The 24467-nt window shown below is 48.7% G+C and overlaps 2 protein-coding genes across 2 annotated transcripts in view; both read left to right on the plus strand.

Moving 5' to 3' along the window:
* LOC147725719 (uncharacterized) overlaps positions 1-24467 on the plus strand; it is a 454500-nt gene that overhangs the window by 239478 nt on the left and 190555 nt on the right. The window lies entirely within an intron of this gene.
* PDCL (phosducin like) lies at positions 614-5284 on the plus strand. The gene has a single exon (XM_086964409.1). The coding sequence runs from the start codon at positions 1515-1517 to the stop codon at positions 2424-2426; it is 912 nt and encodes a 303-aa protein (XP_086820535.1). The 5' UTR covers positions 614-1514; the 3' UTR covers positions 2427-5284.

The following is a 24467-nucleotide window of genomic DNA, read 5'->3' on the forward strand; positions in this document are numbered from 1 at the left end:
TTCCATCAAATTGTCCTCAAAGTTTCGCGACTATGTTCTGATGTGAAATTATATTCTTGCTCAAAGGGAACGTGGTGATGTTTTATGAGCTTTTCTCATTTGTCACACTTAGTGCTGTGTCATAGTGTAATTTTTATATATATAAGAAGGGAAAAGAAAAGGCAGAGAAAGGGAAGAAACCCCCCTGATACGACGTAGGCCGCATTTTATGAAAAGTAGTGTCCAGCAGTGGGGGCACCTTTCGTCTGGGGCCTGGGCTGACTCCCCCCGTGGCCAGGGGTGCGGCTCATGGAGCCACCCTCAGGACTACAAGGCCCAGAATGCACCGGCGGAGCCCGCGTGGATGAGGCGTGCGCGCCCCCGCTGAGGGCTCGGGTCAGGGTCCAGAGTGAGAGTGCACACCCGCCGGGGCCCCTCGGCCGCTCTGCCCCCCGTGGGGCGGGGGGAGGAACAGCCCCGCAGCCTCCTGCGCGTGCCTCGCCCTCGGTGCCCCCGGGGCGCCTCTGCTGCTGGCGCTGCCGTCACTGACCCGGAAGCGGATCCAGCTATTCGTCCGGCCAATCACAGCTGAGATAGGCGCAGCCAATCAGAGTCCTCGGCGGAGCGGAAGTGAAGCTGCGAGCGTAAGCCGATCAAGAGCGGCTTAGAGGGAGGAGGAACCGAGAGGGCGAGAGTCTGTGTCAGAGCCCCCCCGGAGATAAAGAGAGGCCCCCGAAGAGGAGCCGAGCCCACCCGACCCCGGAGAGGAGGAGGGACCGAGACAAAGAGAGCCCCCCCCCCTCGAGGACCGGAGCCCCCACCCCTCCGGAGAGGAGCAGAGACCCACCGGAGTCAAAGAGAGCCCCCGGAGAGGAGGAGCGACCGGGAGGGCGCAGCTTGAAACTAAGTCCCCCTGAACAAGAGGAGCAGAGCCCTCAGCAGCAAGGAAGACAGCCCCCCTGGAGAGAAACAGAGACAACCCCCCCCCCCTCCCTCCCTCCAGTAGAAGAGCCTGACTCTAAGGAGCTGTCAGCTGCCTCTAAGAGCCTGAGCTCCAAAGCACTGCCATCCAGGGCTCCTAGGCGCTATCTTCGTCTCATCCAGTGCTGACGGACTCTAAGACGCTATCATCCAGTGCTGACGTGCTTTAAGGCGCTATCATCCAGTGCTGACGTGCTTTAAGGCGCTATCAACCAGTGCTGACGTGCTTTAAGGTGCTATCATTCAGTGCTGACCGACTCCTAGGCGCTATCATCCTCTCATTTATTGCTGAACGGGCTCTAAGGAGCTATCACCTAGTGCTGATGAACACCTAGGCACTGTCCTCCTCTCATCCAGTGTTTCTGGACTCCCAGGCGCTATCATCCTCTCACCCAGTGCTGAACAGACTTCTAGGCCGTATCACCCAGTCCCAACAAGCTCGAAGACTGTAGCTTCCATTGCTCTTGTGCTCACGCGCCCTCCCCGCCCTAAGGAAGTGCTGCCAGCTCAGTGTGATCCATTGACGGAACCCCAAGCCCAGCTGCCTGGAAACCATGACCACTCTGGACGACAAGCTGTTGGGTGAGAAGGCCCAGTACTACTACAGCAGCAGTGAGGATGAGGAGAGTGAGAAAGAGGAGGAGCATGAGATGGAGCCCGCGGTACAGGGCCAAAGCTCAGCGGAGCTGGAGCCAGAGGTCAGCCAGGACGGCCTGTCCATCAACACCGGCCCCAAGGGCGTCATCAACGACTGGCGCCGGTACAAGCAGCTGCAGACCGAGCAGCAGGCTGCACAGCGCCGCGAGATGGAGCAGCTCATCAAGCGCCTCTCCATGACCTGCCGGTCCCACCTGGACGAAGAGAAGGACAAGCAGAGGCAGAAGGATCTGCAGGACCAAATAGATGGCAAGGTGAGCCCCCAGGACACCAGCAGCCCCAACCCCCCGGAGGACGAGGAGGACTTCTTGCAGCAGTACCGGCGCCAGCGCATGGAGGAGATGCGCCGACAGCAGCGGACTGGCCAGTGCTTTGGACAGGTCCTGGATATCTCCAGCAGCGAGGACTTCCTCGATGCCCTGGACAAGGAGCCGCGGCACACCCTGGTGCTTGTGCACATCTATGAGGATGGAGTGCGGGGGGTTGAGGCTCTCCATGGCTGCATGGCCTGCCTGGCCACTGAGTACCCAGCCATCAAGTTCTGCAGAGTCAAGAGCTCCCTGCTAGGCACCAGTGCCAGGTTCACTGGCAGTGCCCTACCTGCCTTGCTCGCCTATAGGGCAGGGGAGCTGATCGGAAACTTTGTGCGCCTCACCGACCAGCTGGGCGAGGACTTCTATGCCGTGGACCTGGAGGCCTTCCTGCAAGAGTTTGGACTGCTGCCTGACAAGGACCTCCCAGTGCTCAGCGCCATTCGTGACACTGCGGCCGAGTGTAACAGCGAAGATAGTGACCTGGATATAGACTAATCTTCACCATCACTGCATCCTGAAGGCGACCCTAATACAGAGTAACATATCTGTCATGGGCTGCAGCTTGTGTCCTCCTGCAGGACGGCCATCAAATGCCTGATAAAGACCTCTCAAAACTCAGCGCAGTCCGTGAAACAGGGACAGTCTGCGACAATGACTTCGAAATGGATAAATATCTCAAAGCTTCACTTCCAACATTAGATACCTATAGATAGATTAGCATGTCCTTTTATGTGGAAAGACGAAAACCTTGATGTACACTAACGTGTTCCTACTATGCAGCCACTGCCTGTGATGGCAGACCGCACCCTACATACAGACTGACTAGTTCCTTTTACAGAGCCCTGGCAGTGGGGAGTTTCTGCAGGAATGCAGTCTGCTGCATGAGGAAGAACTCAAAACTCTGTGCCACCTATAACACACACATAGCTATGGGTCCAAGAACATCTCCATGTTGACATCTACTGAAATGTTCCCAGATTGCAATCCATGCCACTGCAACAAAGCAAGGCTTGCGTCCACGCAGATGGATGTGGTGTTTTACAATAACTAGCAAAAGGAAAGGCTGCTGTTTAGAGCTGTCCGTCACATCCCTTTAATCTGGCCTTCACTTGACATCAAAGGCCTTGATCCAGAAATCAACAGGGATGTGGTGTCTACACTGACTGTGGTGGTAAACAGACTCCACATTACTTTCATGGTTTGAGCGAGAAGACACCTTAGAGACTGAGACATTTCTTTCGTGGACTATTTATAATGTGCTTTTTTATAGGATGAGATGACGTAACCAGCCCTGTACCTAGCTGAGCAGCTGAAGGCGGATGCCAGTTACTGCTATGAAATGTACTAGATTTTTAGTTGTTTGACAAAGAACGATTTCTATCTATAGATTTTGTTTTACTTCCCTTTGTTCTTTTTATATTAGATTGTCCCGCTGGCCAAGCAGCGGTAGAATCAGTACCCAAAAGGTTTTAATAAATATTCCCTACAAGGGAGTAATCCTTCTTGTGTTTTTTTTTCTTTTTACACAAATTAAAGCTGCTGTAGATGGTCTCCTGACTTACAGGATGTGAGAGGTCGGTGTCGGAAGTGCTTTTCAATGACTTCCAGTAGGGCTGTCCTTAAACCTTTACTGTGTAACATTGGATCGATGTCCCAAGGTAACACATCCAATGCTCATTCACTGCCCTTTCAAACCCAAGCTCCTTAATGTGGACTTATTCACAAAGCCTTGCATGCTGTTTTGCCAGCAGTATATAACTTTACATTCTTTCATACTGAATTTTTCACGAATTGCTTTATTGCAAATGTATTTTCTTAGCTGCCTTCTACTCATTTATTATTTTTAATGTAAGGCCAGACACCAATTTTTGCTTTTTAAGTTCATCAGTCCTGTAGCTGATTTTGTCCACCATCTTTGTAGTTAAATTATTACTATAAATAGCAGAGGACTTTGCTTCTCCCCATTTTAGGATCTGCATACCAGAATCTGCATGATTGAAAACTGCATAATTAAGTACTATAACGTCAAAAAAAGTTGGGCCCACATGGTTCGCCTCACTGAAGGCACTTTCAAGAAATAAGAAAACCTGGCTTAGTAGCTTTTCTCGGCAATCTGTTAGATGGGTTTCTGGGCCCTGGGATGATGCGCATCATGAGAGGTGGTTCCGCAGCAGAGGTGCTCTGGGTCCTGCTATTTAGAGCACTTATACCCTATAGTTGTATTCGTTCAATGAGTTTAAGCAATATTAAAACATGATTTCATAAGATAAATAGTGAAACAACAAATACCATAATTCCTAGCAAACCACACCTGTCCCGCCATACAAATGACCCAAATGTGTGTGCCGCAGCAATTCACCTCACTAATGGTCATTTTTTTTTAAAACAACGTTTTATTAGCAGTTTTTTCCATATTGTACAGTACAATTCAATTATTATTCGACACATACATACTTACAGGATGGTGCCCCCACCCCGGGGCCATAGCTGTTACATATACAGTCTATACTTTCGCATTACCAGAGAGGTTATCAAGCATCTTACATCATTATTCGCAATATTACTTCCCACTCTGTTAACTGGACATAGGTAGGTCGTAGTATCAACACCCAATATATACCTGGTAGCGTCCGAATGTCCATGTTCACTTACTCTGGCTTATATGTGTCATCAGGTAATAACATTGTCTGTATTAATAAAACAGAACTACCCCAACAACAATTCCCTCCCCCCACCCTCCGGTCCTTTGAACACATTTATATAGCAGAAAAAAGGATTGTCGTCGGCACAGAGCCAGGACTAATGGTCATGAGCTCTACACCTGGAGGCACTGTGGCCGTGTGGGAATGCTGTAGGATTTAGAGGCAGCAGGATGTATTTTCAGGACTTGGCTCATGAGTTTGACTTGCGTTGTTAATTTTAAAGTCTTCACTTGAGGTCAAGCTCTGCATTATGACGGACCAGGTGAATATAGGCCCCTCTGTGAGGATTGCTTGTGTTTAGGGCCTTTCTATGTTGCACCTCTGTGTGTTCAAATATCTTGATTCAGTGTGTAAATGTCTTTGTGGGCTCCAGTGAATGCACCCTAGTTTGTGAATTTCTGTCCTGTATAGCACTGTTGCTTGTCACTGTTATGTGGCACAATACACAGCTTAGCTCATGACTTTCTTTCTCTGTGGATTATATTAGAAGTACGGCTCCCGGTTTTATGGGATTTATTTTTTTACATTTCCATCTGTTTTCATCCATGTTTCTTTTTTGGCCATCTTATTTTTTTTTAATTTGTGTTTTGAGAATAAATGGAGTCATAAAATGGTATATTTCCACATGTATTTTACTCTTGGACGTGTACGCATATGTGGATGCTTGAGGCGTTTTAGCAAGTTAAGCAGCCACATAAAACAAAACACTATATCCACACGGTCATATTAGCGTTCTACTACACACATATGTTCAGATATGCCTGTATGTAAAAAATCTCATCCTGTTTTTTTAACTCCCCATGCTGTCTCACTGCTCAGCTTTTGCCTTGAGTTCATGAAAGACCGCATAGAGATTTGCTCACAAGAACCACACTTTTCAGTATTTTCCACTTTCAAAGATAAATACAGTCAGGAAACATTGTTTTCTGTCTGTATTTATCTGTAAAATTCAGTAAAAACGGAAAACTGGGTGCCTTAATTATAACCCAGATTTTGGCTCTAATGTCTTTTCAATCATTGTATAAGCTTTTTCTCCTAGATATTTGTGTTTCCAAAGCTATTCAATTAATATATAATGAAACTGTGCTCCTAAGTTGGAAAAAAAGTATTTATTTACTATAGGTGATCAGAAACTACACGGTATTAATGTGTTTCAACCCAGAACTAAGAGTTCATGTTGATATGAAATGTAAAAAAAATTGGAAACACAAATGTTATGAGAAAATAAAGATTATTCAATGAATTTAAAACACATGGAAGAAAAACTAATTGTGGCTACAATATGACAGCAAAAGTTGTGCACTGATACAGCTGGGCTCAGCAAGGCACGCTACAAGTAGGTGACTGCTTTATATGTACCATGGAGGGGCTCCATGTTTACTTCACTAGGCCTAAAGAGACATACGATACAAATGTCGGTCTTGCTGGTGTACAAATTACGTAGCGAAGGGGGGGGGGGTTTAGGATGTAAGGGAAACAATTTAAATGCCTCCAGGGTATAAATACAGCAGATGTGGGGTGCACAAGAAATAAATGAGATATTTAAATACCCAAGGTATTCACTACGAAGAACCCTAAATATGTTACCGGGTGCTGTTTAAAATTATTTTCTGCATGTACTTTTAGGTAGGCCCCTGCCCTTCATCCTCCTTATGTTTTTATTTTATTGCTTCGCTTGTCTTCTGATACCCTTGCAGCAGGGATTTTAGAACCTTTCCTTCTATGTCTGTTTCTGTAGTGCATTTTGGACTTCCCTTCCTCGTGCTCCAGTGCTCACCCAACCTGTTTGACTGTGGAAACGTACATTTGTGTTTCTCTCAAAACCCACACCTGTTTTGTTGCAACAGACATTGAAAAGCTGCAATCTTTACTACTGTTATTATTCTCATGTTTTTGCTTTTCAGTGTTTTCCAACTCTGTATGTTTATGGCACAGCATGAACAAAACAGCTAAGAACTGCCAATATAAATGTAGCAGTGGAGTGGAAATGGGTAGTAGGCTAGGGCGTGGGTGTGTCTGAAGAATGAGCTTAGCTGGGTAGGTGAGATGGGGATATAAAAGTTCTGAAATGCCTGGGAGTGTTGCGGCTGGAGGTGGATATTTGTTTGCTTCACTTGACGTCTACAGTGGTACCCGATGTCGGCCACTAAAGCTGCCCCCCACTCATCACCCAAATGGCCAGTGGCCTCTAGATTTCCCACTATCATTATCCTTCCCCAGGACTTTCCTACCTGCCCGTCTCTAGTACTATTAACAATCTCGCTGTATGACGAGTTCTGTGATGAGCCCTTTTGCAATGCTGCTCTCTGAGCCCACTAAAAGCCATACTTCATGGTTCCAGCTTTTCAACCCTTTCCTTGAAAATGGATATTTAAACCATCCTCCCTCCAGACTCCATTTTTATGTCCAAAAGCCTGGTCAAACTGACCTGTTCATAGTCAAACTGCTTTCTTGGTCCTTTAGTACGCCAAGTTCTAAAGTGAAGTGCACCCTCAGAAGACTCGGAACGGGCGTCCAGTGCAGAAGTCTTTGAATTAGAATGAGAGGAAGTCATTGGAGTTTTGATTGGTCGGTAATGGGTTGTGGATAGTAGAGTAGTGGAATGGTAATGGTAATCAATGATAACTGATGTATAGACTTCAATACCAGTGTTCAGTTTTACTGCAGAAAGGACCCTGTTTTTGGTAGAGATCCAGCCGTCTCAATGACCAGGAAATGAGGTGGTCCTGTGTTTTATGAGGTTCTAAAAGGTTCTAGTAGCGAAGTTCAGAACCTTCCCCAGTAGGAGAAACAAGTGCTCAGGGAGACCAATTAGTAGACTAGTCTGCCTCACTGAGTACTAGTTAGTTGAGTGCATTGGCGGTGTGATAATAAATAAAAGGGTGCTTTTTAATCTTTTTAGAAATTGTTAATCCACTCAAGTGGTGGTTGTGATCATAAAAAATAGACAAATGGGCGGGTGGAATAGAGAGCCAAAATATCTGGCAGAGGATAAAGGTCAGTGAGCCGCTAGGTAAGTGGATTGAGCTGGATGATGGAATATGTGCAGATGAAGAAAGAAACATCAGGACCTCAGCCTGGTACACTCTCCTGACAATATCAGTAAAGTGTACTGTTCCGGAATGAGAGTCCAGGTTACTGTGTTGGGTAACTGAGCCCCATCCGGTCAGGGGAAGCGTTTACTTGTTGGCGCACAACCCCTAATCCACCAAAGAGTGGCATGCTTCATGTGAGAAGTTGGCCCGATATGCAACGTTCGCTATTCTAGCGACCGCTATGTATCGTTCCAACGACCCTTATGGTGTTTGGTTGTAAGTCAACCTATAGACCAGCTATCCTAGTAGCGTGGATACGAGCAGTCTAAGGCTAAAGACTCGAGAGGGCGCGTTAAGCCAGCTGTTTACCACACATGTACCCTTGAACACCCAGTGAAAGGACACCACACAAGTGTTATGAAAATAAACAGTATATTTATTAAGAATCACAACAGCCCTGTACTCTTTATGAGGACAGGGTACTAAGCACAAACCAAATCTCTTTAGCAAATACTTCAAGTGCACAATTAAAACAAGTGTCCGAGGACACGGAAAGGTTAAGGTCTCGGGCGGACCCGATAAGGCAAGTCGGAAGCGAGGGACTCGGGACCCTAGAGTAAAGAGGCTATGCAGGCACCGAAATGCCGAGTTACCTAGCCACGAGGGCTGCGGCTGCACAAGTCTTACAGGCGTCGGGGTCTTCGCTGACGAGCCAGGAGCCGGAAGGAAAGGAGTTGCTGGCCGGCGACCAGTGATGAGTAGTTCGTAGAGATCCAAGCCTGGATCGGAGATTGATGATACCTGAAAGCAGAGGGGACCAAGTTCGTACTACTAGCCAGTAGTCAGAGGGTACCAGGAAGGCACCGGTTGGCCGTCACCTCGACCAGGTGAGTGGGCGACGCTAGGCTCGGCAGTCTCACGGACCAGGAGGCGTTGTCGGCGACCACGGTGGAGGTGCGAGCTGTCCCACGAAGGATGATGCTGTCGGCGTCGCTGGGCCCAGGATGGGGCAACAAGCCTTGGCAAATCTCAGGGCCACGTGGTGGGCCTAAGATGGCGTCTTGAGTGGACCAGGAGGGTCCGGGGTGCTTCTCGAAAAGATGGAAGCAAGGGCCGGTCTGGAGCAACCAGACCAGCAGTGTTGATTTCCAGATGTCGTCACAGAAGGGCACAAGCCAGCGGCTAGTGACCAGACAACGTGCTGAGCAGCGAGCAGAAGGGCCCCACGCAGATCGTGGAGATGCTGGGAGACTGCACTTTGATGCTGGAGCGGCTCAGGGTCGGGGCTTCTCGGACCCCAGAGCACTCACCAGAGAGTTACCTCGATGGTCGTGCTGGTTAAGAAAGCGTGCAGGTTTTGATGATGGCCGGTCCCTCGAGGTCTCGTCGCACCCACAGATCACAGCTGAGCTGATGACGTGGGTAGAGGTCAGAGGTGCCAGGGAAGCCGGTTCTCGTCGAGCTGGGCCGTCGGATTCCTTGAGGAAGGACTTACAGCAAACCGCAGAGTTCTTAGATGGTGCCCGCTGATGCAGGGTGACTACTCCTTAGTCACAAGGGAGAAATCTTGAGAAGAGTCTTGAGTGTCCTTTCGTAGAAAGTAATTCTTGATTCAAAGATGATCTAATTTGGAAGGGTCCCCGCTCCGGCCTTTATTCTAAAGAAAGGGGTGGGTACATGACTAGGTCCTGCCCTAAGGGTGGGACCAGGAAGGGGGGTAGTTACACCCCTCTCCCCTGCCGGACTTTCCCCAGGCCAGGGCTGTCGCCCCTGGAACTGGTTCTAACCGGCAGATGCGTAGTGAGCACCGGGGTGCCACTCCGCAGTCACCTTCTCGCAAAAGCCCTACCTACCCAGAATACACAAACCCTGTCTGGGACGGTGCGAACACCGCCCTCGACAGGAAACCCTTTGTCCAAGCTCTCCTCGCTGGAAGGACTCCCAGCAGCAGGAGGTCAGACTCGTGTCTGTGGTGGCAGCATCCATTTTGTGGAGCTGAGGCCTTAGTTAACTTTAACCGGGGTTCACAGTTACGTACATGTCGTGTCCCTCTAGAAGGGCGGAATGCTAACCTCGTCGCCAGAGTTGGTGAGAGGGCAGCATCCCGATTCGTATGACACCTTACTCGACATGTCTTGATAACGCGACACCGAAGTTACCGATGTGGTACGCGTTATCATGGAACAGCCATTGGGTCTTGATTCCGCAAGCTGCAACCGGGCTCGGCTCGGGCCTGAACCTAGCTCACACGAGCCCACGCACTCTGCCTTCAGGATTGTTAAGGCCTGCCATAGGAGTGACTGATAGGAACTCGAGTGTCCATTGTATGATTAGATATAGGACTACTATACCTAAAGCAAAGTGTGTGTACACGACTTCGCCCCAGCTGTCACGCAGCCAGTTGTGTCAAATTTAGGAGGCCAGCCAGGGGTGGCATAATCCATGCTGCAGCCCCTGGCGGCCCTGGGTACACCTATGCCCTGAGTTACAGGGTCTGATAAGGTGGCCCAGTACCAATTGGTAAATGCACCTAGGGTACATGTCGTAATTTTAGAAAGAGAACAGCCAGGCTGTGGGTCTGATTAGCAGGCCCACAGCCAGAGAAAGTCGTAAACCAGTGAAACAAAAGCGAAAAATCTGGGTGATCATGGGATTGCAGACCCTACTCTCCTACATGACCCCCCCCCAAACGTCGGAACAATAAGCTAACCTTGACCAGGTGAGTCTTCTTGTTCTAAGTGGAAATATCTGGAGAGCCCATCGGCATTGCCATGATCAGTACCAGGTCTATGTTCCACTGTAAAGTCCATCCCCTGTAGGGAAATGGACCACCTAAGCAGTTTGGGGTTTTCACCCTTCATCTGATTTAGCCACAAGAGGGGCTTATGGTCGGTCTGAATCTTGAAGTGAGTGCCAAACAAGTATGGCCTCAACTTCTTCAGAGCCCAAACCACAGCAAAGGCCTCCCTCTCAATAGCTGACCAATTCTTCTCTCTAGGGGTCAGCCTCCTGCTTATAAAAGCAATGGGCTGGTCTTGACCATCAAAATTCAGTTGAGAAAGAACAGCTCCCACACCCAACTCAGAAGCATCTGTTTGGACAATGAATGGTTTGGAGTAGTCCGGACTCTTGAGGATAGGCGCCGTGCACATGGCCTGCTTTAGGTCATCGAATGCTTTTTGACAGCTCGCTGTCCACTGAACCTTTTTTGGCATTTTCTTACTTGTCAGTTCATTTAATGGTGTCACAATTGAACCATAGTTCCTGACAAACTTCCTATAGTAACCAGTCAGGCCCAAGAAAGCTCGAACCTGAGTCTGGGTGGTTGGAGGAGCCCAGTCCCTGATTGACTGTATCTTGCTCTCCAGTGGCTGAACCTGGCCTCCACCTACAAGGTGGCCCAGGTATACAACCTGTGTCTGCCCTATCTGGCACTTGGTGGCCTTGATAGTGAGGCCTGCGGCTTGCAGAGCCTCTAACGCTTTCCGCAGGTGGACCAGGTGATCCTCCCAGGTGGAGCTAAAGACAGCAATATCGTCAAGATACGCCGCACAGAAGTCATCCAGCCCGGTAAGGACTTGATTCACCAACCGTTGGAAGGTGGCAGGTGCATTTTTCAGACCAAAGGGCATCACCACGAACTGATAATGCCCACCAGGGGTTGAAAATGCGGTTTTAGGCTTGGCGTCCTCAGCTAACCTGATTTGCCAATACCCAGCTGTCAGGTCAAACGTACTTAAGTAGTTGGCCGAAGCCAATCTATCGATAAGCTCGTCTGCCCTTGGTATTGGGTGGGCGTCAGTCTTAGTGACTGCATTGAGACCCCTGTAGTCTACGCAAAACCTCATCTCTCTCTTACCACCCTGGGTGTGAGGTTTCGGCACTAGAACTACGGGACTAGCCCAAGGGCTATCCGAGGGCTCAATGACTCCCAGCTCCAACATTTTCTGCACCTCACTCTTGATGCAGTCTCTAACGTGATCAGGCTGCCGGTAGATTTTACTCTTAACTGGCAAGCTGTCACCAGTGTCAACCTCATGGGTGCACCAATCGGTCTGACTGGGTGTTAGAGAAAACATATGTCTGAACGACTGAAGAACCTGTTTACAGTCGCTCTGTTGATGTTCGGAGAGGCTGCCACAAAAGACAACACCATCTACCGATCCATCGTCAGGATTCTGAGTGAGCAGGTCGGGGAGAGGGTCACTCTCCTCTTCCTGTCCCTCATCTAGGGCCATGAGCAAACTCATGTCCTTCCTGTCGACATATGCTTTTAGCCTGTTGACATGAAGCACCCTGTGGGGGCTCCGGGGAGTTCCCAGGTCGACCAGGTAGGTGACCTCTCCCTTTTTCTCCAGGATGGTGTGGGGCCCGGACCATTTGTCCTTGAGTGCTGCTGGGGCCACTGGCTCCAACACCCACACCTTCTGTCCGGGCTGGTAAACAGTCAAGACAGCCTTTTGGTCATGCCAAGCTTTTTGGAGTTCTTGACTGGCCTTAAGGTTTTCAGATGCCTTCTCCATGTATTCAGCCATCCGCGAGCGGAGGCCAAGCACATAGTCCACTATGTTGGCTGCAGGCTTTTTGAGAGGTCTCTCCCATCCTTCCTTCACCAAACACAGGGGTCCCCTTACAGGATGTCCGTACAAAAGTTCAAAAGGGCTGTAGCCAACCCCCTTCTGTGGGACTTCTCTGTAGGCGAACAAGAGGCAGGGGATCAGGACGTCCCATCTACGCCGAAGCTTTTCTGGTAGTCCATGAATCATCCCTTTTAGGGTCCTGTTGAATCTCTCAACAAGCCCATTGCCTTGTGGGTGATAGGGTGTAGTGAACTTGTAGTTGACACCACATTCCTTCCACATAGCAGTTAAATAGCTCGACATAAAGTTTGCACCTCTGTCGGAGACGACCTCCTTAGGGAAGCCCACTCTGGAGAATACTCCAACTAGGGCTCTTGCCACAACAGGTGCTGTAGTGGTCCTAAGGGGAATAGCTTCAGGATACCTGGTGGCATGATCCACTACCACCAGTATAAACTTGTGCCCTGATGCTGTAGGTGGTTCCATGGGACCGACGATGTCGATCCCCACCCGTTCAAAGGGCACCCCCACCACAGGCATTGGTATAAGGGGGGCCTTTGTCGTGCCACCTGACTTACCACTGGCTTGGCAAGTGACACAGGAGCGGCAAAACTCCTTGGTATCTTCGTTCATATGAGGCCAGTGAAAGTGCGAGACGAGCCTGTCCCACGTTTTCGTCTGGCCTAAGTGACCTGCTAAGGGAATCTCGTGGGCCAAGGTAAGTAGGAAACCACGCTGAGACAAGGGTACAACCAGCCTCCTGGTCATGCCAGGCTTGGGGTCTCTTGACTCAGTGTACAGGAGTCCATCTTCCCAGTATACCTTGTGGGTACCTGTGGCGTTCCCAGCAGCCTCAGCAGCAGCCTGCTGTCTGAGGGGTTCAAGAGAAGGGCAGTCTAACTGGTCCTTCCCCAGGTCTTCCCTTGAGGGTCCCCCTGAACCCAAGAATTCAACTTGATCAAGTTCGAACTCCCTAGGCTCAGTTTCCCTCAATTCCTGTAGGTCAGCCTCCTCTGAGACTTGATCCTCGACCTGGGGCAAGGGGGAAGGCGCAGCCTTAACCCTACTGCTCTTTTTCTTGGGAGGTGTCTGGTCCGTTGTTCCAGGATCCAGCACCTGTTCAGTGGGGCATTTCCTGACCTGTGACCTGGTCACAGCGAACACATGTGCTGGCAAACCTAACATTTCCATGTGAGTCCGGTGCTCCACTTCTGACCATTGTGATGACTCCAAATCATTGCCCAACAAACAATCCACTGGGAGGTCTGGACTAACTACAACCTTCTTTTGGCCAGTTACCCCTCCCCAGGAGAAAGCTACAATTGCCATACTGTGATTGGTAGTGACATTGCTTGCATTGGTCACCAGGAATTCTGTACCTGGCATGATCTGTCCAGGGTCCACAAAGTTAGGCGTCACCATGGTGACGCTGGCACAAGTGTCCCTATAGGCCTGAGCCATCTTTCCATTTATGAAAGGCGTCTGTCGGTATTTGCCCAAAGTATTGGGGCTTACGTCAGGGGACACGTCCACGTCCCCTGTACTGACAAGGACAGCCTGAGTGAGTGTGCCAACTAAGTTGTCACTCCCCTCAGATCCCAGGGTTAACCCTACTAAACCCTTGGGAGGCGCACTACCACTGCTGACTGTACTAGGGGGCACAGGTGCCTTAGGGGCTGCAGTGGCAGGAGTCTGCCCTCCTCCTTTCTTGGTGCACTCACTAAACCAGTGAGATTTACTTTTACAGTACTGGCACCATCTTTTGGATTGGCCTTCTTTCTTCTTTTGGGGAGCCTGACCCCCACCCTCTTTGGGTTGTTGGGGACCTGTCGAAGACTTCTGGTCATTTTGTTCCCCCTTAGAATCTTTACCCTTCTGGTCTGCTTTCTTCTGACCACCTTGATTCTGGCCCTGGTTCTGTTTAACTCTCGTACGAACCCATCTGTCTGCCTTCTTTCCCAATTCTTGGGGAGAGGTCAGATCCGAGTCGACAAGATGCTGATGCAACAACTGGTTCTGACAATTGTTTAAAATTTGTTCTCTCATCATCAAATTATACAATCCTTTGTAATCAGTAACCTTACTGCCCAGCAACCAGCCCTCAAAAGCCTTAGTGGCACAATCGACAAAATCAGACCAATCTTGAGACTGCGTTTTCTGGGTATCCCTGAACAGCACCCTGTACTGCTCAGTGGTTAGGCCGAACCCTTCAACGAGTGTATTTTTCAAGACTTGGTAATCGTTAGCGTCCTCCACCCTTGTGGTGAGGAGCTTGTCTCTTCCTTTTCCTTCAAAGGAGAGCCACAAGATAGCTGCCCACTGACTCTGGGGAACACCCTGCACAGTGCAGGCCCTCTCCAAAGCAGTTATCCATTTGTGGATGTCGTCCCCTTGTTTAAAGGGGGGCACTATCTTACCAAGGTGTTTCGTATCGAAACTCTTTTCCCTATTGCTAGGTACATTGCTGCCACCAGTGGGGACTACCCCACTTAACTGTTGCTCTCTCGCAAAGGCAAGCCTTTCTTTGGCCAGGGCAAGTTCTTCCCTTTCGATCCTCAGATTAGCTGCCCTTTCCTTAGCTTCGTACACTCTCCGCTGAGGGGACGTCATCCCTCTCTGAGAAGAGTTGCGAGAGCCATTGGTTTGAAGGGATCTGCCAGAGTCTCTTGACAGAGATCGGGCTCGTCCATTCCCAATGTTAAGCTGACCTGATAGTGGCCCCAGGGGTCCCCCAGTACCGCTATCATGTTTGCTTAAGTTGGACCTGCTTAGTCTGACGACTTCTACCTGTCCCTTATCTGCCTCATCCCCAGAGGGATCCTCATCCTCATCGTCCTCCGCATCTTCGTTCTCAGTTGCGAGGTGGATGAGGTCAGGATCGTCTCTGGTTCCCTCGAGGGGAGGCATGTCTCCTTCTGGATTAGAATGGCTAAGAAGCTTCTCAGCCTTTCTGGCATCATAAGTCTCTAGGAGACCAATCAGAAAGGAGGTGGTGGGGTTAGCCCCTTGCTTAATCTTCCTAGAGGTACATACTTGTCGTAACTCATGGAAGTTAAGCGCAGTATATCTTGAAGGGATGACCTGTGGAGGGTCAACTGACACAAGGGGAGACTCAGAGTTTCCTCCTTTGTCCGACATACTGTTTCTAGTGTGGTGTAAGTGATGCACCTACCTACACTACGTGTTTACCTACTGTTCCCTTGCTAAGAGTTGCAGCCAAGGTGTGCTAAGCCTTGAGGAGCTACAACAGCTGGTTCAGTAGAACTCAGAGTATTCTAAGCTTTAGTTATATGTACTAACAGTACTTGTGTGATCTTTCAACAAGATATTCTTAGGATACGTGTGGTAAAACAACAGCAAGCTCAAATCCCAACCGCTGCTCATCAATGTGAGAAGTTGGCCCGATATGCAACGTTCGCTATTCTAGCGACCGCTATGTATCGTTCCAACGACCCTTATGGTGTTTGGTTGTAAGTCAACCTATAGACCAGCTATCCTAGTAGCGTGGATACGAGCAGTCTAAGGCTAAAGACTCGAGAGGGCGCGTTAAGCCAGCTGTTTACCACACATGTACCCCTTGAACACCCAGTGAAAGGACACCACACAAGTGTTATGAAAATAAACAGTATATTTATTAAGAATCACAACAGCCCTGTACTCTTTATGAGGACAGGGTACTAAGCACAAACCAAATCTCTTTAGCAAATACTTCAAGTGCACAATTAAAACAAGTGTCCGAGGACACGGAAAGGTTAAGGTCTCGGGCGGACCCGATAAGGCAAGTCGGAAGCGAGGGACTCGGGACCCTAGAGTAAAGAGGCTATGCAGGCACCGAAATGCCGAGTTACCTAGCCACGAGGGCTGCGGCTGCACAAGTCTTACAGGCGTCGGGGTCTTCGCTGACGAGCCAGGAGCCGAAGGAAAGGAGTTGCTGGCCGGCGACCAGTGATGAGTAGTTCGTAGAGATCCAAGCCTGGATCGGAGATTGATGATACCTGAAAGCAGAGGGGACCAAGTTCGTACTACTAGCCAGTAGTCAGAGGGTACCAGGAAGGCACCGGTTGGCCGTCACCTCGACCAGGTGAGTGGGCGACGCTAGGCTCGGCAGTCTCACGGACCAGGAGGCGTTGTCGGCGACCACGGTGGAGGTGCGAGCTGTCCCACGAAGGATGATGCTGTCGGCGTCGCTGGGCCCAGGATGGGGCAACAAGCCTTGGCAAATCTCAGGGCCACGTGGTGGGCCTAAGATGGCGTCTTGAGTGGACCAGGAGGGTCCGGGGTGCTTCTCGAAAAGATGGAAGCAAGGGCCGGTCTGGAGCAACCAGACCAGCAGTGTTGATTTCCGGATGTCGTCACAGAAGGGCACAAGCCAGCGGCTAGTGACCAGACAACGTGCTGAGCAGCGAGCAGAAGGGCCCCACGCAGATCGTGGAGATGCTGGGAGACTGCACTTTGATGCTGGAGCGGCTCAGGGTCGGGGCTTCTCGGACCCCAGAGCACTCACCAGAGAGTTACCTCGATGGTCGTGCTGGTTAAGAAAGCGTGCAGGTTTTGATGATGGCCGGTCCCTCGAGGTCTCGTCGCACCCACAGATCACAGCTGAGCTGATGACGTGGGTAGAGGTCAGAGGTGCCAGGGAAGCCGGTTCTCGTCGAGCTGGGCCGTCGGATTCCTTGAGGAAGGACTTACAGCAAACCGCAGAGTTCTTAGATGGTGCCCGCTGATGCAGGGTGACTACTCCTTAGTCACAAGGGAGAAATCTTGAGAAGAGTCTTGAGTGTCCTTTCGTAGAAAGTAATTCTTGATTCAAAGATGATCTAATTTGGAAGGGTCCCCGATCCGGCCTTTATTCTAAAGAAAGGGGTGGGTACATGACTAGGTCCTGCCCTAAGGGTGGGACCAGGAAGGGGGGTAGTTACACCCCTCTCCCCTGCCGGACTTTCCCCAGGCCAGGGCTGTCGCCCCTGGAACTGGTTCTAACCGGCAGATGCGTAGTGAGCACCGGGGTGCCACTCCGCAGTCACCTTCTCGCAAAAGCCCTACCTACCCAGAATACACAAACCCTGTCTGGGACGGTGCGAACACCGCCCTCGACAGGAAACCCTTTGTCCAAGCTCTCCTCGCTGGAAGGACTCCCAGCAGCAGGAGGTCAGACTCGTGTCTGTGGTGGCAGCATCCATTTTGTGGAGCTGAGGCCTTAGTTAACTTTAACCGGGGTTCACAGTTACGTACATGTCGTGTCCCTCTAGAAGGGCGGAATGCTAACCTCGTCGCCAGAGTTGGTGAGAGGGCAGCATCCCGATTCGTATGACACCTTACTCGACATGTCTTGATAACGCGACACCGAAGTTACCGATGTGGTACGCGTTATCATGGAACAGCCATTGGGTCTTGATTCCGCAAGCTGCAACCGGGCTCGGCTCGGGCCTGAACCTAGCTCACACGAGCCCACGCACTCTGCCTTCAGGATTGTTAAGGCCTGCCATAGGAGTGACTGATAGGAACTCGAGTGTCCATTGTATGGTTAGATATAGGACTACTATACCTAAAGCAAAGTGTGTGTACACGACTTCGCCCCAGCTGTCACGCAGCCAGTTGTGTCAAATTTAGGAGGCCAGCCAGGGGTGGCATAATCCATGCTGCAGCCCCTGGCGGCCCTGGGTACACCTATGCCCTGAGTTACAGGGTCTGATAAGGTGGCCCAGTACCAATTGGTAAATGCACCTAGGGTACATGTCGTAATTTTAGAAAGAGAACAGCCAGGCTGTGGGTCTGATTAGCAGGCCCACAGCCAGAGAAAGTCGTAAACCAGTGAAACAAAAACGAAAAATCTGGGTGATCATGGGATTGCAGACCCTACTCTCCTACACTTCATCATCAGGCTGTGCAGCCCAAGACCTGTTTAGCCCTGTTTGAGGCCTTTCAGTCGGGTGTGGCTTGGTTCCAGTGTGCAGTGAGTGCTAGAAAATTATATACGATAGTGGCGGGCGGTCATCTTCTGTGCCAACTGACTTGAGTGACTGTTCGTTACCTTATAATGTTTAAAATCTACATAAAGTCCATGATGAACTTGCATTAACTCCTTAAGCGCGGCGCGAATTCCGCCGGGGTGCAGGAGTTTTATTGAGTGGGCGGAGCTGCATCGGCCAACTGACATGCGCAGCACTAGCCAGGTAGTGCTCGTGACGGCCATTGACCGATACCCGCACGGAAAGGGTTAAGCTCGGGATCTATATTGAGAAATTATGTGAGCCCAGTTCTTAAATGATGTCTGCCAAAAAATTGAAACTGCAAATAATCAGAACTGCTGTTTTTGGGTCTCGCCTAAGAGCGCACATGCAGTTGATGCAAGGGGTATTGTATAAAGTAAAGGGCTTGGAGCCCGTCCATTGCATACCATTTGTTGGCTTATTTGTCATTCTTTTTTGGCTGCCTCCTAATTGGCAGCATATGGCATACATGACTCCCTTTTATTTCTCTGGAGCATGGACCAAGTACTAAATAATTTATTTTGTAATTTGACGCTTCCTTTTACGCCACCAACCAAAAGGCAGGGACTATTAAAGCAGTTTATGACTTCGTTTTACAGTTCAGAACCATTTTATAGCAACCAAATAAATGGCATGGAATATTAAAACAGTACCTGTGACTGCATGTGCTTGTAGGCTGCGCCTCTTCTCTGCACATACAAATATGAGTCTGTTTAAAGCATACACTATAGTCTTTCTAGACAAGCAGTCCAGTCACATACTTCATGCCGGGCAGCCACTAAGTAACATTTCGCAGGAATCCTTCCTTGCCCTTCTTGGGAAGGTCAAGTCAGGCTCCCCTGCTGACTGTGGTCCGGCTCGTATCTTACGACAGCTGTTTTCTGGCTGCCCTGACCCCCCTTTATCCCTCCTCAATGCATCTATTTCCCAAGGTAAAGTTCCCTCACTGTTTAAATCAGCTGCAGTCATTCCCATTCTGAAAAAAACAGGTTCTGACCCCACCCTTCCCGCTAACTTCAGACCCATTTCCTTGCTTCCCTACCTAAGCAAAATTCTGGAGAGCCACATCACTTCGTGCCTGTCGACCTACATAGAGTAAAATCATCTCTTAGCATCCCATCAAGCAGGCTTTCGCCCAGCCCATTCGACCGAATCTGTGGTCATTTCCGTCCTTGATGAGTTGAAGAGCAAGGCGGATTCCAATTCTCCCCAGGTGCTGGTGCTACTCGATCTCTCCGCTGCCTTCGACACGGTCGACCATTCTATTCTTCTCGACTGTGTCAGGCCAGCGGCCATCCAGGGCACTGCCCTCTCCTGGCTCTCCTCATTCCTCCAGGGCAGAACGCAGGCTGTCCGTCTCTCCGGTTTCTCTGCTCCCTCCCGGTCTGTGCCTTGCGGGGTCCCCCAAGGCTCGTCCCTGTCCCCTCTTCTTTTTAATCTTTATATCTATCCCCTCATTATTTCTCTACTCAACATGGAGGTCTCTGTGTATAATTACGCAGATGACCTCCAGATTGTTTTTGACCTCGCCCCAGCCCCTGATTCTCTTCTCAAATTCCAATCTGTCCTTATTTTTATTTCTGATTGGATGAATCAAAACTCCCTTAAGCTCAACCCGGACAAAACGGAGCTGGTCCTGACTGGTGGTGCCAACAGTCCCTGGACTTTATCTAAGAGGGGGGTTATACCCAATGAAATCCACATGGGACCTGGGTGCTATATGGTGTATGAAAGAAGGGTCCCTGTAGAACTAAGTAAGTTTGCTCGAATTTATTATAGATAAATCAAAATAGTATATACACACAAACACTGTCAATTGATCACAATGAATGAACCATATCATTTGGTAAATAAAAGTGCCCCAAGAAAGGAAATGGGAGTGGGATAGCGTGATGCTGTGAAGGAAAAGGACAGTGAGGGAATAAAGTTGGTGACAACTTATGTATTTCGAAATTAATTCAAAATGCAGTACAGTTTCGAGGCTTCAGATCCCTGAGCCGAAACAAGGGATCATAACATAACCCGAATGTTTTAAACAATTTCTGTTGACACAGAAGTATTCAAATTAATGCGGGCGTGTCAACTGAACAAAAAATGAAGTAGCCGTCGACGTTTCGACCCCACGCTACATTGGTAGGCGTGTTTGTTGCCTTACATCGGAGTCTTCATCAGGACAGGGTAAATAACAGGGGTGCACTACAGTATCTAAAAAATGTAAGAACAGTATAAAGTATAAATTAAGGGGCAAACAATCAATGTCAAGTTACCGTAGTGAGTGGTAAACACGTTACTTGTACTGTTACCATGGCTACTTAGAAGCAAAAATGCAAATAGTGTGCCTATTATGAGTGTTACACCTTTAGAAAAGAGAGATAAATCAAAACTTTGATACAAATTTGAACATTATCTAACAATTTATACACAACCTATAATTGGTATCTCACTTTATCGTATTTAAGCTGACAAACACCGGATTCCTGACTCGGCCAGGGGAAAACCAAGCGGTCCAATGAATATTTTTAACCCCATAGAGTAGAAGGGGTTGACCTTTATGGGAATGTTTGACTCGAAATGACATGTTGGCATCGATTGGATAGATTAAAAAGGGAGGGAAAATATCATGGCGTGGGTAAAGAGGTAATTTACAAAGGGAAAACCTGTGGTGTATATAGAGTATTACAATCCACAAAGTAGGATGGCCATACATTTCTAAACGGTTGAATCACTAACTAAATTGTAACAAAGAACACGTACCTGCTCAGAACGAGCAAGGGGCATGACTGTATCCAAATCAGTCCCGTGTGTCCAGAAGGCTGTATCTGTGGGCAGGGGGACGAGTATTAATGAATCAACCACAATTTCAAAACTTAAATTCCCGACATCGAGTGTGGATTCGGGCTTACCTATACAGCCCGTGAGGATTAGCTGTCTCCAATTTCATTAGTCTTTTCACCTCGTTTCTACACAATTAGGCCAGACGGCGGTGCGTCGCAGAGGATCGCATCAATCTTGCCGCATCTATGGGTGGTGAGAAGTTGTAATTAGAACCACCTAGATGACAGGAATCCGTGCGGGGGGCGCCTTTGGAAAGTAAAGTGTCTTACCTTCTCTGTGAAAACACGGAGCTCTAGGTTGCAGCCTTCCCAAGCTTGCTGACTGCAAACTAGTGGGCGTGTAATGTTTAGAGAGTTTATGAAAACAAAGAAAGGACACTGAATCCGGATCGTTGCTAATAGCAACCTGACGCTCATGGGGCTTTTCCGGGTTAGTCAGAAAGGTAAACAACCGCAGCGCCGCGGTAAGGGGCATGAGAGCGATCCACTTGCTCGGGTGGGCTGGTGTGTGAGCACAATATATCATGGGTACACTGACGGCCAAGGTATTAGGGAGGGTCCGCTGTGTTATAAGGTAGCATGCAGATACTTATATTCTCAATACAGAAAACAATATATATTCATGAATAGATGCCCCTCTCAAACATGAGGGTGAAAATCTCTTTCTATGAATACATATGACACTGAATTACATTCTATACAAAAATGTCTAAGTTGTGAGATGTAAGTGCCTTTCCCCATAGGGGGACGGTCAACAGCTGTTGTCATTTGTTACCATTCTGTAGTGGACAAATTCTGTACTTTCTATGTTAAAAACATTTATACAGTGTGATTATCCTATGCTCAGGACCTCTCTCACAGGAGGGTCAAAAGCAATTAGTTACTGCTGTCTTCTAAAGTAACATTTCAGGAGCGACAGCGTGTTTGTAACGTCCAGATATCAGATATGATAATACAGATCGGGCACGTCAGCGACCAAAGTTGGCACTGGGCATGGCTGCTCTCTGACTCATTTAAGCCATTTTGAATCGTATCCAAGATTGTCATCCATTTGGATTCTCTCAAGGTTAGGATTCGTGCAATGTCCCCACCCCTAGGGCCCAGATTGATTTTCTCTAGTACTAGCCATTGTAAGGTGTCTGGGGTGTGGCCTTTCAAAGTGCAATGATCTACTAGAGGGGCACCTTGTACTCTGCATCTGATTCTACTGCCATGTTGTAGAATACGGGCTTTGACCTTTTGCTGGGTCTGGCCTACATATGCTAAATCACAAGGACACTTGATCCAGTAAATTACATTCGAGGAGTTGCAATTGGTATTTGATTTCAATGTGTAGGTTTTACCTCTGTAGGTCAAGTCTTTGGTCTGAATTGTGGTTGCACATGCCGTGCATGATCCACACCTAGTGTGTCCCACAATCGGAGGAAGATGCCATGATGATTGGATGGTAGGATTCGGAGGTATCGGAAGGAATGATTGCACAACCTGGTCCCTGATATTACGTGCTCTTTTAAAAGAGTGTAATGGTGGTGCTTGTTGTCCAATATCATCTGCCACTAGCCGCCAATGTTTATTAATGATTTTCTTAATGTCATTCCTGCGGGTGGAAAATGTGGTAACACAGATGACTCGTTCCCCAGCTCGATCCTCTTTTCTTTCGCAGTTCAGTAGGTGCTCCCGGGGGCTATACCAGGCTCTTTTTCGTGCACGTTTGACTAAACGTGTGGGATAGCCTTGTGCTGTAAGTCGGTCTGTTAGGTTCTGCGATTCCACCATGTAGTTCTCTTTGGAGGAGCAATTGCGTCGAATTTAAGGAATTGGCCCACAGGGAGGTTATTGCGTAATCCCCTGGGGTGATGACTATTATATTCAAGTAATGAATTCCGCTCGGTAGGTTTGCGAAACAAGGTTGTTTCCAGTAATTTGGTCTCATGATTGACAAAGATAGTGATATCCAGAAACACAATTTTCTCCTTATTGGCTTCAAGGGTGAACTGGATGTCTGTGCTTTGTGTATTCAGCCAAACATGGAATGACGTGAGATCATCTTTGGTGCCATTCCATAGACAGAGCACATCATCAATGTATCGGACCCACATGGTCATGTGGTGTCTGAATGGGTTCATGTCACTAAAGATGACCATTGGGTATAACCTCCCTCTTAGATAAATTATCTGAGCAGGTGCATACCTGCAAGGTTTTTTTGGTTCTCTCAAATTAATACCTTTAGAATTCTCTTCTCGAGACCATGGTATAGAGTGAATTACTTTCGTATACGGAAGACTACATCAACACACTCCTGCAAGACCAGAATAACCAATTCCTGTCCAATACCAGCTTGCAAGTGGATGTCACTTTGAATGACAAAATCACCAGATTGGAGAGACTTGAAAAAAAGCTTATTAGAACACGGCTTCACGGTTACTTGTTTACAAAATACTTGCAAGAAAACATCATTCCGGTAGGTCTCCAAATTAAAATAGAGCCAGCTATCTTTGTCGACATACCTAAATTCAAAGAGGGATTTAGCTACGTCGCCAATAATTGCTCCCGACACTGGATGGTGTTGGGAGTTGAGACCGCTGCTGAACAAGTACAGACTCTCACCAAAGAGATCGGGCCCTAAGAGTTGAGATACTTGGGGACAGCACTTCGACAAATGCTAAATCTGCTTTGGAGACTCTAGACGCCACACTAAAAGAGTTTGATGTCACCACTCAAACTAAGAAATTAGAAAAATTGGCCAAGGATCTGAGAGCCTTCGACAAAAAAAGTGTCTATCCATATCTCCAACCCGACTACTACAAACAAGATAACCAAGGCCGATTCGCCAACCGAGGCAGAGGTGGATATAGAGGCAGGAGAGCATACACCACGTTCTCCGACTCTTCCTACAGTTCCGGAAGTGAATCTGAACCTCTAACACCTGGCCCCTCATACAATTATCCATACTCGGATTTCAACTACCCACCATACCCACCACCACCTCCTCATTTTTTAGGCAGAGGTCAGATGCAACGGAGACCCCCGCGAGGCCGGGGCAATTGGTCCGGAGGACAACAACGTGGACAGCAATCCAACACGGGGAATCAGAACGCAGGTCGGGGCCGTGCCCAGAAACAAGTCACCTTCCGCCCGAGCACCATGGGGAAATATCAACAAGGAGAAACACCTATCGGTGGTGACAAGTGGACCCACACATGCTACCACTAATCCCATAGTGAACATTTCAAAATATCAACTATCTGAGGAAGAACAAAAGGTGTTGAGCAAAGGTCTCTCTTACGTCCCAACTACCCTCCCGAATAGATTTCAACTAAAAACAGAACTCTATAACTTTTTCAGAAAGATTCGTCTCAGGTACTTCTTCAGACATGCTACTGCTCCATTGAGAT

This window comes from Lissotriton vulgaris, chromosome 3_2 (assembly GCF_964263255.1).
Source record: "Lissotriton vulgaris chromosome 3_2, aLisVul1.2, whole genome shotgun sequence".
In the NCBI taxonomy this organism is placed as follows: domain Eukaryota; kingdom Metazoa; phylum Chordata; class Amphibia; order Caudata; family Salamandridae; genus Lissotriton; species Lissotriton vulgaris.